At 39.8% G+C, this 17,573-nt stretch overlaps 1 protein-coding gene across 6 annotated transcripts; it reads left to right on the top strand.

Annotated features, from left to right (window-relative positions):
- The first annotated feature begins 1,001 nt into the window (after nucleotides 1-1,001).
- On the top strand, nucleotides 1,002-6,951 carry LOC149153434 (pentatricopeptide repeat-containing protein At5g66520-like). 6 transcript variants are annotated; one of them, XM_089439655.1, is made up of 4 exons: nucleotides 1,002-3,707; nucleotides 4,043-4,109; nucleotides 6,221-6,284; nucleotides 6,582-6,951. In XM_089439655.1, the coding sequence occupies exon 1, from the start codon at nucleotides 1,140-1,142 to the stop codon at nucleotides 3,621-3,623; it is 2,484 nt and encodes an 827-aa protein (XP_089295781.1). In that variant the 5' UTR covers nucleotides 1,002-1,139; the 3' UTR covers nucleotides 3,624-3,707; nucleotides 4,043-4,109; nucleotides 6,221-6,284; nucleotides 6,582-6,951. The 6 variants fall into 6 exon arrangements, with proteins under 6 accessions (XP_089295781.1, XP_089295782.1, XP_089295780.1 ...); XM_089439654.1 differs by having other exon boundaries at nucleotides 1,003-3,729; nucleotides 6,582-6,950; XM_089439656.1 differs by lacking the exons at nucleotides 6,221-6,284; nucleotides 6,582-6,951 and adding an exon at nucleotides 4,197-5,153.
- The last annotated feature ends 10,622 nt before the right edge of the window (nucleotides 6,952-17,573 follow it).

Below are 17,573 nucleotides of genomic sequence, written 5' to 3'. Positions count from 1 at the left end.
CATGTCTATATATCTATAGAACTTATCATATGTAATTTTTTAAACAGTCTCCCATGCTTGGGATTGACTCATTTTTGGATAGAACAACACAATCAGTGAATTTTGACCATTGTTACAACATATGTTACTAGCATCTACAACATATAATTTCAACTTATCAATGAAAATTACAATTTTTCCTTGTGAATATATATATATATATAGTATTGTATCATGTTTTTTTTGTTTTTGTTTTTGTTTTTTTATGCTAATTAAGGTGTTTAAAGATATAAAGGTCTCAATTCTAATGTAATAATTGGAGTAATGTAATTGTAATAATGGAATTATTATTTTGAACAACTTGCAAGTAGTTAGATTCTATGACTTACATGGAGATCGATCTCGCCCCTAGTGGAAATCTGGGTGTGGTGCCAATGTGTTGTGGAGAAAAGACATGTAACTGGTCATCATAGACTTGGGGCAAGGTCTGTCAATGCTTTGTGGTCATGCATAGTTTGTGAACAATGGGCTTGCCTCGTGGCACTTGCATTGGAGACTTTGGCAGACCTTATGTGCATGCAGTAAGCCTCGTTCATGGCGAGATGAACTTCCCAAATCTTGTATTCCTTCGTGCTCATGCATAGTTTGTGAATAGTGGGCTTGCCTCATGGCATTTGCATTGGAGACTTTGGCAGACCTTATATGCATGCATTTAGCAGTAAGCCTCTTTCATGGAGAAATGAACTTCCCAAATCTTGTATTCCTTCCATGTACCTTTGCACCTTCAAAAGCAATTATTGGTTTTATAGTAAATTAAAAAATAGAAACCACTTTTCATAGTATTAAACTATCCCAAGCAGTAAGAAAGCTGAATTGACCTCAATATAACCCTATTTTTTAAAAATAAAATATTAATATTTAACTTTTATTTTTATCATTATAAACTGAGTAAAGTAATTTAGTAAAACTATACTTATTATTGAAATTAGAATTTTAGATAGATAAAAAAGGTGAATTTTTAATGAGAAAACTCATTCAAATATAGCTCGTTTACATTTCTGCTGCTCGGAAATGCAGAAGGCATTCGATTTCGTTAAGTTTTGGATGATTGTTACTGTTGAGAAAGCCGTTGTACACACCATGAAGAGACCGAGAAAAGGATGAGAATGGCACAACTATTATGGCATCAGCAGAAGAGGATGATGAAGTCAATTCTATTGTTAGAAGCAAAGGTTGACCTTGAATCTACATTCTGCATCACTTTCACCAAAACCATGGCTTCAGCTTTTACAACAACAGGAAAGTTGCCTGCCAATGATGGCTCCGATAGCACGGACATGGATATGAGTGGTCAAGTGAGAAGCCTATGTGAGCAGGGGCGATTGAGAGAGGCCTTCCATATTTTGCATCTGATGGACCGCCCATTTCCTTGTACGTATGCTCAGCTCTTCCAGAGCTGCATAAACATGAAAGCTCTGGTTCAAGGTAAACTAGTCCATGCCCACATCATTCAGAGGGCTCCTGAGCTTGAAATCTATCTACAAACCAAACTACTCATCATGTATGCCAGGTGTGGAAAAATGCGAGAGGCTCGCCGAGTTTTGGATGAGCTGCAGACACCAAATGTGGTCTCATGGACTGCAGTTATCGGCGCTTATGCCAAACATGGGCTCTGCCAGGATGCCTTTATACTTTTTGTGGAAATGCAACGAGCCGGAGTTCATGCCGATCCATTTACATTTGCCACTGTTCTTCAGGTATGTGCCCATTTACCAGACATTGTGCTGGGGAAGGCAATTCACAATAACATAGTTAGAAGTGGGTTTCAGTTCCATGTCTTTGTGGGAAACGCGCTTGTAGATATGTATGTCAAGTGCGGGAGATTAGATGATGCACGTAAAGTGTTTGACAAAATGCCTGAGAGAAATGTGGTCACTTCGAATGCCATGATTGCAGGTTATGCGCGGAACGGGTTTCTTGAGGAGGCCATGGAGTTCTTTCACAGAATGTCTGAACGAAATGTGATATCCTGGACTTCAGTTATTGCAGCTTATACCACGCATGGGCACAGTGAGGAGGCGTTGGCACTGTTTTGCGAGATGCAGAGATCAGGCATCCAGGGGAATCAAATAACATTTGCTAGTGTTCTTCCTGCATTTGCTGACTTGGGGACTTTGGAGCATGGCAAGGAGATCCATGAAGACATAGTTAGGAGGGGTTACCAGTCTAATGTATTTGTGGGGAGTGCTCTCGTAGACATGTATGTCAAATGCTGGAGTACGGAAGATGCACGCAAAGTATTTGACAGAATGCCTGAGAAGAATGTAGTCACTTGGAATGCAATGACTGCAGGTTATGTACAGAATGGGAATATTCATGAAGCTTTGAAACTCTTTGAGAACATGCCTGAAAAAAATATCATCTCGTGGACTTCAATGATCTCTGGTTATGTAAAGAATGGTCATTTTCATGAGGCCATGGAGCTTTTTCAAAAAATGCACGTGACAGGATTAAAGCCAAACTCAGTTACCTATGCCAGCATTCTCCCAGCATGTGGGAACTTGGCAGCATTGGGACATGGAAAGGAGTTTCACAAGGACATAGTTAAAAGTGGATTCGAGTCTGATGTCTTTGTTGGGAATGGTCTTATAGACATGTATACCAAATGTGGAAGCATTGAAGATGCTCTTAAAGTGTTTGGTGAAATGCCTAGTCGCAATGTTGTCTCATGGACTGCAATGATTGTAGGATATGCCGTGCATGGTTATGGGAAGGAGGCTCTCCAGTTGTTTGGGGATATGCAAAAGTGGGGAATGGAACCAAACCATGTCACCTTTGTTGGTGTTCTGTCAGCATGTTGCAATGCAGGTCTAGTAGATGATGGGCGGTGGTACTTTGCTTGTATGATTAGAGATTATAAAATCACACCGGCAATGAAACACTATTGCTGTATGGTTGATCTTCTTGGCCGTGCTGGACACTTGGATGAGGCGTTAGACTTTTTCAACAAAATGCCAATAAGTCCTGATGCTGCTCTGTGGGGGTCTTTGCTTAGTGCATGTAGAATCCATAACAATATAGAACTAGGAGAATATGTCGCAAAACAACTTTTTGATTCAGAACCTAACAATCCTGCACATTATGTGCTGCTGTCAAACATCTATGCCGCAGCTGGCAAGTGGGATGATGTCCAAAATGTACGGAGATTGATGAAAGAGAGAAAGGTAGAAAGAATACCAGGTTGTAGCTGGATTGAGGTCAATAACCAGGTACATGTTTTCCGTGTGTCAGACAGGTCACACGCTCAAACACCAGAAATTTATGCAGAGCTGTATATATTGTTTGGACAAATAAAGGAGGCAGGGTATATTCCCAACTTAAACTTTGTGCTACATGATGTAGAGGAGGAGCAGAAAGAACATTTTGTGGGCCACCACAGTGAGAAACTGGCTATTGCATTTGGCCTTCTCAACACATCTCCTGGCGTACCTATCCGAATTGTCAAGAACCTTCGAGTGTGTGCTGACTGCCACTCTGCCATTCGGTTCATCTCCAAGATTGTTGCACGAGAAATTGTCGTAAGGGATGCTAACCGCTTTCATCATTTCAATGGTGGACGGTGTTCTTGTGGGGACTATTGGTAATGCAAAGGGAAACTGGCAGTAAACATAATCTGACAAATTACCAAACTCTTAGACATTTCACCATCTTTCTGTTCGGTACCCTGGGTAAGGTGTTATCTTCTTCCTGGTAAAGTGCACAGACTGGAAACCCAGAAAACAGTTGTCGTCTAGTGAATCCTGTAACAATTGTTTGCATTTATTATTTGATCTAAGCGTAGAACTCCTCAATGCTATGAAATGCACTTCTGCGTGTATATTTTAACACTTCAAAATTTTCAACTTGTTGACTCTATCTGTTTAGTGAATCCTGTAACAATTGTTTGTATTTATTTATTTGATGTAAGCATAGAACTCCTCAATGCTATGAAATGCGCTTCTGTGTGTATACTTTAACACTTTGAATTTTTCAGCTTGTTGACTTTATCTGCTTATTTGAATAGGTGGTTGGGGGACAACGCTGCATGTCAAATGTGGTTATGGAAGAATATTCATGACCTGTCTTTTCTGGTATTTTCTATGCTCTATGATACCTACTTTGATAAGTAATTACTTCATTAATCTCTGATTACGGTCACTATCTTTGCAATATTGTAGGAACAAGGTATATGAACAAGTGGCAGTACCACAAAATGGGATGTTACCATTATGGGCTGTGCAGATGGGATCATGATCAGGCATAGGGTCCTTATAGATCTTGAACTTGGTATTTATATCTGCGGCAATGATTTTAGGTTTAGGTGGCATGTCAATGTGGCATTTGCTTACATTCAACTATTCAAGGTTTTTGGCAATTGTTTGCGTTATGAGAGTTACACTTGTGTAAATACTTCATAGTCTTGGAGGTGGAAGGATCAGGTTGCACCATAAGATGGTTTTAATGTCAGTCTTGGGCTGGGGCACTTTTGTCACCCCTTCGCCTCTTTCCTTTCTATTGAAGACTTGGGGTTTAGGTGTGTTGTCCTTGTTATCTCCCATAGTATCTTTTAAACACGCCTTCTCTATTCGAAGGAGGTAGTCAATTGTATCTTCAGTAGAGGGGAGGTCTTCAATGAAACTATGTTTAAGGCATTGGTAAAGAGATTGTAAAGCATTTCTTCTTGTATATTTTCCATTGAATCATGTGGAGGTTTTGTGCCATCAACATATGAAAGTTTGTTTGGCTCCTTGTCTTCTTGTTCAAGGTTCTTGTCCAAGGTTAAAAAGGGTAAGGATGCTAGATGCATCCACTTTAAGGATGTTAAAATGGTGGATGAATTGGTCTGCTAACAAGCGAAGGTCACCCTTTATGAAGATAGTGAAACCAATGAAGGGTGTCATTTGTTAGGGAGAGGGGAAGAGGTACACAATGATATTGTTGTCATGAATAAACTTGACACAATCAACATCAAAGTCCTATAAGTGATGCTCATGATCTTCCCCATTGATGATACTCAATTTAGATAACTTGGATAGGTTTGGAGTAAGCCATGTTGCCACAATTTGAGGGGAAAAGGTTGTCTAATGGTTAGGCCCTTAGGGCAATAGGGGGATATGTTGTCATTAGGAGGTGGTGCCCCCCATTTTTTGTTGAGGATCAGTGAAACTTTTAGGGGCGAATTTTAGACCATGGGCGAAATTTAAGGGTTTTTATATTTTAGAGGGATGATTTTTTTATATTACACTCTTTTTATATAGTTCACCCAAAAATTATTTAAAAACTAAATAAATAATTTCGCCTCGAAATTTCATTCCAAGTGCAATTCACCTTGAAAATATGGTTTGCACATGGGATTTGTTTCCAGTCGCCTCGATTTCTAGGCACTAGCTATTTTGCCCTCTAGCATCAGTGATTAAGAATTGTAGATGGGATTTGTTTCCAATTGCCCCAATTTCCTGGCACTGGTTATGGCTATTTCTCCCTCTAGCATTAGTGATTAAGAAAAACAACAAAATGGAAAAAAATGGGGGCATTAACAACACAATGAATGTGATCATAGTAGTACAAACAAATTGGGACAACCAGGAGTTCTCATCTTCACTGGCTCTCAATGTCCATCCTCTAGCATCAGTGATTAAGAAAAACAACATAATGGAAAAAACTGGGGGCATTACCAACACAGTGAATGCGGGCATAGCAGTACAAACAGATTGGGACAACCAGGAGTTCTCCTCTTCACTGGCTCTCAATGTTCGTTGTCTTTTCGAATTTCTGCTACAGTTTGGTATGTGGGTTTCTATTATTATCTCACACTTTTAGCTCTCAAATTTTGGGGATTTTTTTTAGGCTGCATATGGCTTGGAATGGATTTGGGTTTCATATGTTTATTATTAAATGTACCAATAACTTTTATCTATGAAGACAATTATGCAATGGATCCGTAGAAATCCTGTGTACTGTAAATACGAAAACCTATATTTTCCAATAAAAGGGCATACTTTTAAACAATCCCATCTTTGTCTTAATTTATATATGACAACTTTCTATGATGATCTCCAATATGGTCTTCCAGCTCTTAGTTCCGAGAACTAACACATACCCATCTAAACGCCCCTTTTATGCACCTCAAGGTCGTGGAGTTTTTGATTACATATCTCTTGAATTTCAATATATGATATATTGCACATTTGTGTGAATTCAGATGTGCATTATGTAGCTGGAAAATGCGCAACCTCGGTGCGTATATCACACCCTGGTTTAGATGGGTATGTATTAGTGTTTGTGTTCAATTCACATAATTCATCATCTAGATTCACTAAATCATTTCACATACAAACACATAATGTGTTGATATATGCCCTGCCCTATCCTGGACTGTTGAGCACCTAGCTTTTCCCAGTGCAATAATAAGGGTTTCATATAAATAGGTTCTCCATTTTTCCAGCACCGAGTTATGAGAATAAAAAACTCATTTGGAATTGTTAGATATACAATAGTTTTTCTTTTGTTTGTAGTTTGTAATTTTATGACAGAAGGCTATTTGATATTTACCCTTTGTTTAGAGGCCTCGACTAAAAGCAAGTTAGCAACACTGAATGACAAACTGAGTACATTGGAGTGTCAGCTAGAGCTACTTGAAGCCAAGGTCAACATTGCATCAAGTACTCTGGGGTTGGCTTGATCCATGCCCTTTGCCTATTAGAGACAAGGAAAGAGCAAGTTTTCAGACCAAAATGATAAACTTAACACCTCGAGACATGAGGCATAACATCCTTGAGCACGATCCGACAATGCACTAAACTATGGGAGTAACTGATAATGCCTTACCTCATATAGTTATATTTGTAAAATATATTTACATGTGAAGTATTGATACATAAAATCTGTTTCTCCACCATTTTATGCAAAATCCAGGGTTGATATCATGATATCTTAATCAATTTAGAATCCTTACAGATGATGTTTTTGCTCCCAATATTTTAATATGTCTTCTTATACTAATTTCATTTATAACCAGAGATGGATTTTAATGAAATGTTGACATATGAGGAAAGTTGAGGTTTTCATGTAGGCTGATGTGTGTAAAGCTAAAGTTATCTGTACTAAAATACAATGCAAGGTTTCCCAGGATGTCATATTGGTAACTGTTGCAATAGTGATTCTTTCTTTGTTTTGTTTTCTCATGGTAACATTATTCATCCATTTAGTCATTCCACTTTGTTTTATTTTTCATGGTATCGTTTTTCATCCATTCTGTCGTTTTAATTTTATATGTGCATTGTAATCTGCAATGAAATTTGTAGTATATCATAAATTTGGGCATCGAATTGGGCACTTGCTAGTTCTACTTAATCTTCTTTTTATTTTTCTTGAACTCTCACCTTGCTGAGTTTCAAACGTCGTTTCTCTTGAATCCTTGTCTGGCTTGTTAGTTATAAAATTGTTTTCTAGAAAAATAATTTTCCTTGCAATTGATGTTTACACAGTGGCTTGTACATTGGTGCTTATCCTCCTCCATTTTGGGCACATGAAAAGAAACATGAAGGGTTTTCATTGTCATGGGAATGGATAGTCAAAGGAAATTATGCAACATCCCTACACTTTAAAAACACAGATGCACAAGAAAGGGAAATGGACAGTGAATCTCAAACTTTGGAGCATGATATTGAAACAATGTGTTTGCCAAAGGACTTTGACATGGATAATAAAGTGAAGTCAGCTGTCATTGAAGCTCATTGCCTAAAAAAAGAATCACTTGATAAAATTGCACTAAAAAAACTAGCATCAACATACATACATGAGACAAAAAATGTTTCTCATGTGTACCAACCAATGAAAGCTCTATATTTGTTGCTTGTTACCAACAAGAAAAGAAATATTCTTAAGGATTTGGAAACCTTAAATGTGCTTTCCAAAATTGTGCTTGAATACTCAGCTACATTTGATGAAGAAAGCATTTGTAGAATGGCCTTTAAGATAATCTTTTCCTTTGATGAATACATCTCCCTCAGACACGAAAGGAAAACATCTAGAGTTTTCTAGATCAAAGAGTTGATAAAATTAAGGATGTTAATTTTGTCAGCAAAGTTAACCTGATGGAGAGAAGACACTGTCTTTATTCTTGTTAATCCTTCCATAGTAAATGGACAATTAGGGACATTGTTAAACACATCTTATTTTGAAGATTGTAGTGTTAATGAGGAATTATTAAGTGATACTAGAAGTGGCATAATAGAAGTTTGTTCTATGCTAACGAGAGTTGGATCCAAGTTATACATGGGGGATGGAGTTAATTTTCCTTTAGATATAATATGTCTTCATCTTGAAAAGGAAGTATCAAAAAGGAATTCAAATCAACCCTGGGCTGTGAGGTGAGTAATGATCCATTTTACGATCAACTTTTCGGTGTCAAACATTAGCCTATTTAATCAGGGGTTGAAGGAGTAGGTAAATTTCTGAGGACTGGTATGTAGGGGCCGGAGGAAAAACCTAGAGCTGGGGAGCGGTGGGATAATGAATCAAACTTGAGTGAGATTACAAACCATTTGGGACAACTTTCCCAGGACTCACCCAACTCTTGATATTCCTCTGGCAAAGAAATATTCCATGCATACTTCTTCTTTCAAAATTTCACTTAAAAGCTTCAATCACCCCTATGCATATTAGCATGTTTGTAATTTAGTCCTTGGTGTTCGAGAAAGTCGATCCCATTGTTGTTGTAAGCAAAATAGTTAGGTTGGTTATGTACAACATATTTTGACATATTAAATGGAAGTGTCAATAATTGTGTATGATTTTGAGTAGTTTTAGGTCTGTGGATAATTAATTCTATCGTAGCTCCCTTTAAAGTCCAATACAAAAAACCATCCATTCCGTTGATCTACATGTTGCTGATGCTTTTGAGATAACCTGTTGTCCTGTGTATGATTGCGTTTTAAAAGAGACAATTGGTGGTAGATTTGTATCAGTTGCAATATTTGGGAGCTACCTTTATACAACTCTAGACTCTGAGTTGTTGTCCCTGGAGTCCTTAGCTGCGTACAATCTAACCATTGACATTCTAAATGCTCCATCATGACTATTTTGTCACTTTGAACCATTAGAATACAATTTTGATTTGCACCATGCCTAAAACAGATTTACTCAAGCTTCCCACTAGACACGTCTTTTACTAGAGAAAGTGAAATGCTTTTGGTCTCACAGCTACTTGCAATGTTATCCCTATTTAATTCTCAAGATTTTTAGGAGGCCGATGATTTTGTATGAGTCAGTAAGACTGTAGGAGGCCGATGATTTTGTACAAGTCAGTAAGACTGTAGGAGGCTAGGAGCCTATATATGATGGCTGCCTTTGTTATATTGGAATGAAAAAAACTCCTAGAGATCCCACTGTCATGGACTCTAAATGCCCCTTGCAATTCATCCAATAAGGAGATCATTCTTTGGAGAAAGCTTTTGTCAATAGATTCTCATTGGAAGACTCCAGTGGAAGTACTAATGACATGAAACAATTGTAGTTCTTTTTAGCTGGAATGAGCTAAGGCTTTGGAACTAGTATTTTCCCAATTGGATGTCATTCCACCTATAGATAATACTGGAAAGAATAAGTGTTTGGCTCTATATATTTTTAGATGACTATATAAACTATGTTTCCCTATGTTATGCTGCTATTCAAAACCTTCTCTTTTTTCTTGCTGCTTCTTTATTAATGCAATCTAGTACTATGTTTAAACCTGATGAGAATGTACCTTGTGTCTATCGTAATATGAATTGAGATAACGAAAGGCAGTAGCTTTATCTCTAAGGAAAAACTCAATTGAAGGAGTTTCCACCCGGTGATATATTGATATTTGTTAAAAGTCAAAGGGCAGTGGAATTACTGAGGTATAATACATAGAAAAGTAGTTCGAGAATTTCTTTGTTGATCAAGAAGTTTTATATATTCTATAGTGGGAAGGGGATTAAATGAGTGTTACATAGTTATCGTCTACTAGACAACTAGTTTTTTTCCTTGTCAGCACATAGCAAATTAGTAAAATTGGCCTACAAGAAATTTTCTGCATGGAGTGCACTGACTGTTTATGGTTAGTTTTAAAATTGTTTTCTAGAAAAATAAATTTCCTTGCAATTAATGTTTACATAATAGCTTGTACATTAGTGCCTATCCTCCTCCATGTTGGGCACATGAAAAGAAACATGAAGGGTTTTCATTGTCATGGGAATGGATAGTCAAAGGAAATTATGCAACATCCCTACACTTTAAAAACACAGATGCACAAGAAAGAGCAATGGACAGTGAATCTCAAACTTTGGAGCATGATATTGCAACAATGTGTTTGCTAAGGACTTTGACATGGATAATAAAGTGAAGTCAACTGTTGTTGAAGCTCATTGCCTCATAAAAGAATCACTTGATAAACTTGCACTAAAACAAGCTAGCATCAACATACATACATGAGACAAAAAATGTTTCTCATGTGTACCAGCCAATGAAAGCTCTGTATTTTCTGCTTGTTACCAACAAGAAAAGAAATATTCTTAAGGATCTAGAAACCTTAAAAGTGCTTTCCAAAATTGTGCTTGAATACTCAGCTACATTCGATGAAGAAAGCATTTGTAGAATGACATTTAAGATAATATTTTCCTTTGATGAATACATCTCCCTCAGACACGAAAGGAAAACATCTAGAGTTTTCTAGATCAAAGCATTGATAAAATTAAGGATGTTAATGTTGTTAGCAAAGTTAACCTGATGGAGAGAAGACACCGTATTTATTCTTGTTAATCCTTCCATAGTGACTGGACAATTAGGGATATTGTTAAACACATCATATTTTGAATATTGTAGTGCTAGTGAGGAATTCTTAAGTGATACTAGAGGTGGCATAACAGAAGTTTGTTCTATGCTAATGAGAGTTGGATCCAAGTTATACTTGGGGGATGGAGTTAATTTTCCTTTAGATATAATATGTCTTCATCTTGAAAAGGAAGTATCAAAGAGGAACTCAAATCAACCCTGGGTTGTGAGGTGAGTAATGATCCATTTTACGATCAACTTTTCAGTGTCAAACCTTAGTCTATTTAATCAGGGGTTGAAGGAGTAGGTAAATTTCTGGGGACTGGTATGCAGGGGCCAGAGGAAAAACCTAGAGCTGGGGAGTGGTGGGATAATGAATCAAACATGAGTGAGATTACAAACCATATGGGACAACTTTCCCAGGACTCACCCAACTCTTGATATTCCTCTGGAAAAGAAAAATTCCATGCAAACTTCTTTCAAAATTTCACTTAAAAGCTTCAATCACCCCTATGTATATTAGCATGTTTGTAATTTAGTCCTTGGTGTTCGAGAAAGTCGATCCCATTGTTGTTGTAAGCAAACTAGTTAGGTTGGTTATGTACAACATATTTTGACATATTAAATGGAAGTGTCAATAGTTGTGTATGATTCTGAGTAGTTTGAGGTCTGTGGATAATTAGTTCTATCGTAACTCCCTTTAAATTTCAATACAAAAAACCATCCATTCCCTTGATCTACATGTTGCTGATGCTTTTGAGATAACTTGTTGTCCTGTGTATGATTGTGTTTTAAAAGAGACAATTGGTGGAAGATTTGTATCAGTTGCAATATATTTGGGAGCTACCTTTGTACAACTCTATATTTTGAGTTGTTGTCCATGGAGTCCTTAACTGTGTACAATCAAACCATTGACATTCTAAATGCTCCATAATTGACAGTTTTGTCACTTTGAACCATTAGAATACAATTATGATTTGCACCATGCCTAAAACAAATTGACTCAAGCTTCCCACTAGACACGTATTTTACTAGAGAAAATGAAATGCTTTCGGTCTCACATCTACTTGCAATGTTATCCCTATATAATTCTCTGGATTTTTAGGAGGCTGATGATTTTGTATGAGTCAGTAAGACTATAGGAGGCTAGGAGGCTATATATGATGGCTGACTTTGTTATATTGGAATGAAAAAAATTCCTAGAGATCTCGTTGTCATGGACTCTAAATGCCCCCCGCAATTCATCCAATAAGGATATCATTCTTTGGAGAAAGCTTTTGTCACTGGATTCTCATTGGAAGTCTCCAGTGGAAGTACTAATGACATGAAACAACTGTAATTCTTTTTAGCTGGAATGAGCTAAGGCTTTGGAACTAGTATTTCCCCAATTGGATGTCATTCCACCTATAGATAATACTGGAAAGAATAAGTTTTTGGCTATATATATTTTGGGATGACTATATAAACTATGTTTCCCTATGTTATGTTGCTACTCAAAACCTTCTCTGTTTTCTTGTTGCTTATTTATTAATGCAATCTAGAACCATGTTTAAACTTGATGAGAATGTACCTTGTGTCAATCGTAATATGAATTGAGATAGCGAAAGGAAGTAGCTTTATCTCTAAGGAAAAAATAAACTGAAGAAGTTTCCACCTGGTGATATATTGATATTTGTTAAAAGTCAAAGAGCAGTGGAATTGCTGGGGTATAATACATAGAAAAGCAGTTCAAGAATTTCTATGTTGATCAAGAATTTTTATATATTCTATAGTGGGAAGGGGATTAAATGAGAGTTACATAGTCATCGTGTACTAGGCAAGTAGTTTTTTCCTTGTCAGCACATAGAAAACTAGTAAAATTGGCCTACAAGAATTTTTCTGCATGGAGTGCATTGACTGTTTATGGTTAGTTATAAAATTGTTTTCTAGAAAAATAAATTTCCTTGGAATTGATGTTTACACAGTGGCTTGTACATTAGTGCTTATCCTCCTCCATGTTGGTCACATGAAAAGAAACATGAATACAATTCTGATTTGCACCTTGCCTAAAACATATTGACTCAAGAATCTTCAGAAGAATTGATCATTGTTTTGAACTTCTGTTCGGCCCTTATTATGGTACTATTTTTAAACTTCCATTGGATTTGACCCTCAATCTGTCCTCATACAATGATAAGCTTTAGATCAGTTACACATATTATCTTGCGGTGATTGAGCTTGAAAGGAACAGGTCTAAAATTCAGATCTAATTCTCTAAGGTCTCAACTCCTTGAAGACGCTACAGGTTCGACTCTTTCAGAGATGTTGACGGTGCTGGACCCACCAACATGTCAGGGGATGTCCCCAGTAAGAAGTCCCAACTAGACCTCAGACCATTTGATGTAGGAGTCCCTACAGTGGGTCGTACGGTATCGCCTTGACCGCGGTTGCGCACAGAGGCAAGTAAGATATCCCTGTTGGTAGCAAGGGTGTGACATATGCAGCAAGTCAAGGAAGGTGCATGAATGGTTCTAACACACAGAGGGTGATGTGAGTGCGCCCCTTGGAAACCTGTGAAAGCACGTGGCTAAGAAGGGAACACACAAGCAAAGATGCATCACAAACTGGAAAGCAAGTAAGATAACAATCCAAAGTGATGGTTAAACCAACAACACATCTCAATAAGATTCATACATACTTATACAAAAAAATTCCATACATGCATGTGTAAGCAAATTGATACATATATCATTAGAGTAAACAAGTTAGTTGAAATACAATAACAACATATGCATGAAACGTGCTGGCTTTGTTATATTAAGAAGTGAAAGCTCCAATCATACAGTACCATGACCAACCACTAGTCTCGATAGTGGAACGTTACAGTCACTGCTGCCTACTCCTCCAAAGAGATGTACTAGCTCTACACAGTGGAGAAGCCAAGGCTCGTTACAATACTCTCCAAGATTTCTCTAAGATACTCCTGTCAGAAGCTTGGCTGACCAAAAGCCTATACAATGAGTTATGAGGGACTATATATAACAAAGGTTGGGGTGACCCTTGACATTCCCCTTTGTGGCTGTTCATCTACCCTCATGACTCTTCAAGTACTCTATGACTGTTACATTCAACTATTGACACTTGAACTTTCACTTGACAAGACGTTACATACAATCTGCACATGTACCCATGTGAGACAAAATAGGCTTGAGCAAGGCATGCAAGATATCACTATGACTCGGACAACTGTGGGAAGACTAGCTCTTTGACATCCTCACGATGGTCGACGGTGGCGAACTAATGCCAAGCTTGGTAGTCCGCGATGGTGTCCATGTACTGTGTGATGACATCTTTCTGGCAACGAACTCTTGCCTCCGTTGCATCTGGGTACACTGCTCTCTCTCTTCTGTCCAACTCGTCCAATAACATGCACATCATTGTCTTAAATGCGGCCAGACCGGCGACACACTGATGCATGGTGTCTGCACTGATTGCTAAGTTTGCGCTGGTGGCTATGCACATCAACTCGTCAAAGTACGAGTCAAGCTCCAGTCGGACTTGTGCCTTTGTCTTTGCGTCGGTGAGTGTCCCAATAGATGGGATCGCATGTGCGTGCACAACAACATCCATGCTTCTGAATACCCATGCATGGGAAGCCTGCAAACTAGTGATGAGCTACGGGAGTTCTTCATAGTTCCAAATTTGACTCTAGATGCATGCCTTCAGCTCGACCGCTCTGGGATTCATCATCTTGGGCAAGTGTAATGAGGCTCCCTTATATCTCATTGTCCATGTCTGCATGTGATCAACATCAGTATGCAAGTTTGACAAGATCTGTGCTCTTCTAGCACATTCATGCTGCCAACTGTTGAGATGGACAACTGCCTTATGCACGGTACCAAACTTGGAATACAATGCCCGCATGACTGTCTCAAGGGACGATACTTCATCCAATATCGCCTTCTTCAACTCGGCTCGGGTGGATGCTGTAACCAATTCTCCTCCTTGCTTGGCCATCTGTAACTCCTTAGCCATTCACTCGTTCTTAGCTATCAAGAAGCGAACACTCGAGCTAGTGGCTTTGGCATATGCTCTGGTAGCATCGGCCAATGCTACTGGATGCTTGCGCACGTTAGACACGATCACTCGTTCTTCAAACTGCACAGGAGATGTGTTGTCATCTGGAGTAGACACTCTACGTGATTGCACAACTCTATGCTGCGACTCGTCGAATGATATATTGTCCATCTCTTTTTCCGGTTTGTCTCCAAGGATCTCAGTGTCTCCTTGGTCGATTGGGACTTGCTCTGCTTTCGGATCCGGTGAAGCTGGTGGGTCGACCTCTTGGTGGTAAGGCATGAGGTCGATGTCTTGCTCTAACTCTTGCTGCTCCATCTTCGTATCCATCTGCTCAAGTACTCGTTCAATCTCTTGAGCGAAGTCTTGCTCCTGCGACTGCTCACCTTGTTTGCTTTGTGCCAGCTATTCGGATGAGTCTACTACCTGTATGGGTGCAATTTCATCTGTCTATACATGTTGCGCCCCTTGCTATACCTATCCTTGCTGCGCTTCCTTCTCCTATTTGCGCAGCTCCTGTTCCTTTCGGAGTTGCTCCTTCAACTCATGCAACTCCTTCACTGTTTCCTCCATCCTCTGTTTTTCTCTCTGCCTTTGCGCGGTCCTCCTGTCGTGCTATTGCCTCTTCGCCTCTATCGCCAAAGTTGCTTTTTGCATAAGTGGGCCTGCTCTAAACTTGTAGCTTTGTTCTGCCTCTGCGCTGTTGACAATATTTCTCTTGCCTTTGTCGCGCGCCGGTATGTTTACCTCTGTTGCTGTTGCTGCTGCTGCTCTCCTGGATGTTGCTTCATGCTGCTTCGCTAACCATTCCACAACGATGCCGACCGGTTCATTGGGCCTGGAGAAGCTGTGACAATATCTCTATGGGTCTTCCTCCGCCTAATGACATGCCTCGTGGATCCACAGAAACTGTACTCTCGCGCAGTGATTCTTCACCAAACAATGCGGGTCATACAGATTGAAGCTTCAGGTGTCGAAAGGATATTTCTTGATCTCCTATGTTTCGACATCTGCATGCTTGAGGTTCTGTATCTCGTACAACCCGATCCACAACGGAAGAGTGGGCCAAGGTGCCTTCTTCTTCCGGTGCAACCTAGTTGACAGTCCTGCCGAGATGTGGTATGACACTTCTTGCATGACGAGCTTGTCTATGGAAAACTTCGGCAAAACATGCGGAGGCTTCTCCGCATTGTACATCTGTATGAAGGTGCCGAACGGTGAGGCATACCAATCCGCTATGTCGATCAGTGCCTCCATTGCTGCCTTTGACATGCAAGGTGGATCCTGCTCAAATATCATCTTGTACACCGGGGTGACAAAATGATCTGACAACTGTGTGATAACTCCTCTAAAGCTGCATTTGGAAAACAATTTACAATAAGTATTGACAAAGGTTTCCGCTAATGTCCATGCCCACTTCATGCCTGGGAACTCCTGACAGGCACAGATTGCATCCAAGATGTAGGCGGACATGTAGATTTCTGCTTGCTGACCTTTGGGCAGCTGCCGAGCTCCTGTTACTTGTTCCTTCAGCCTGTGAGCCAACATGTTGGACCAGTTGCATGCTTTGCCTTCACTGGCCAGTTGGTCCAACGTGATCACCCAACTCTGCGGGAAGGTCTCCATGCTCTCTTGGCCATACAAGCGACATGCAAAGATGACCAAGTATTGATACGCCTTCTGCAGTATCTTCGTCTTGTAAACTTGGTTGGGTGTCATCTTGAATTTGGCTAGCTCCTTCACCTAGTTCTTCAAGACATCCCTGGAGTTGGCATTGCTGTTGGGTATGTTGAAGGGTGTCTCCATGGTGATCACTGGCTTCGGCAAATGGTACATCTGCTGATAATCCTGTGCCCTGAAGGTAGCAATCTCTGTCCCGCTGACACTGCTCAATGTCATCGTCTCGGGATTAGTGTGCAAGACAATCCAATGTATCATGTCCGCGCATGGGAACGCAGGATACCTGCATGCAATCCGGTACAAGCCAGACTTGTGAATGTTCACATAGACTTGGTGGTCTTCGAGATCTTCCCCAAATGTGCCTGAGAATGCATCATTGACCTCTTGCCATTTCAACTTGATGTCTTTGTCTACGATCAACTTGGTGTCTTCATAGATCGACAAACTCGTAGACACTCGCTCAACTGCTGCTCCAGTTGTGCTTCCGTCAGTGTCCTTTGACCCTGCTCTCTTGGAGGCCATTGATCCTGAACTGCTGAGAGACGGACGAACACCTACTATATTTGGAGACATGGCGACATGCATGGCAAGAAATATGTCAGTTAAAAACAAAGCAAACTTGAGGGATGACATGCAACATACTCGGGGAATTGCTGGCAAGGATTGCGCAATTTTCACTGGGAGGCCGGGAGACTGATTGTCGGAACTACGCAAAAGGCAGTCTGGACTATCGGGAGGCTAGTTGATTGCTGGAATTGCGCAATGCGCAATCCAGACTAGCCTGCTGGGTGCTGAGATTGCGCAATGCGCAATTTCAGTTGCAAGTGATGCAGGCCTAGGGACTGCATTGCGCAATTTTCTGGGCCAGCAGTCACTGCCTCTCAAAATTGCGCAAGGCAAGACTGGAGGGCAGTGACTGGCCAAAATTGCACATTTTCTGGGAGGAAGGCAGAGCCTTCCCTCTTAGAATTGCGCAATGTTGTCTGGGTAAGGCAGAGTCTGGGCCAAAGCCCGACGAGCAA

The sequence above is a fragment of the Pinus tabuliformis genome, chromosome 9 (genome assembly GCF_031772625.1).
Source record: "Pinus tabuliformis cultivar Carrire ecotype Pingquan chromosome 9, CPIR1, whole genome shotgun sequence".
NCBI classification, from domain to species: domain Eukaryota; kingdom Viridiplantae; phylum Streptophyta; class Pinopsida; order Pinales; family Pinaceae; genus Pinus; species Pinus tabuliformis.
The sequence above is the reverse complement of the archived record's forward strand: the minus strand, read 5'-3'. Positions and strand labels throughout refer to the sequence as shown.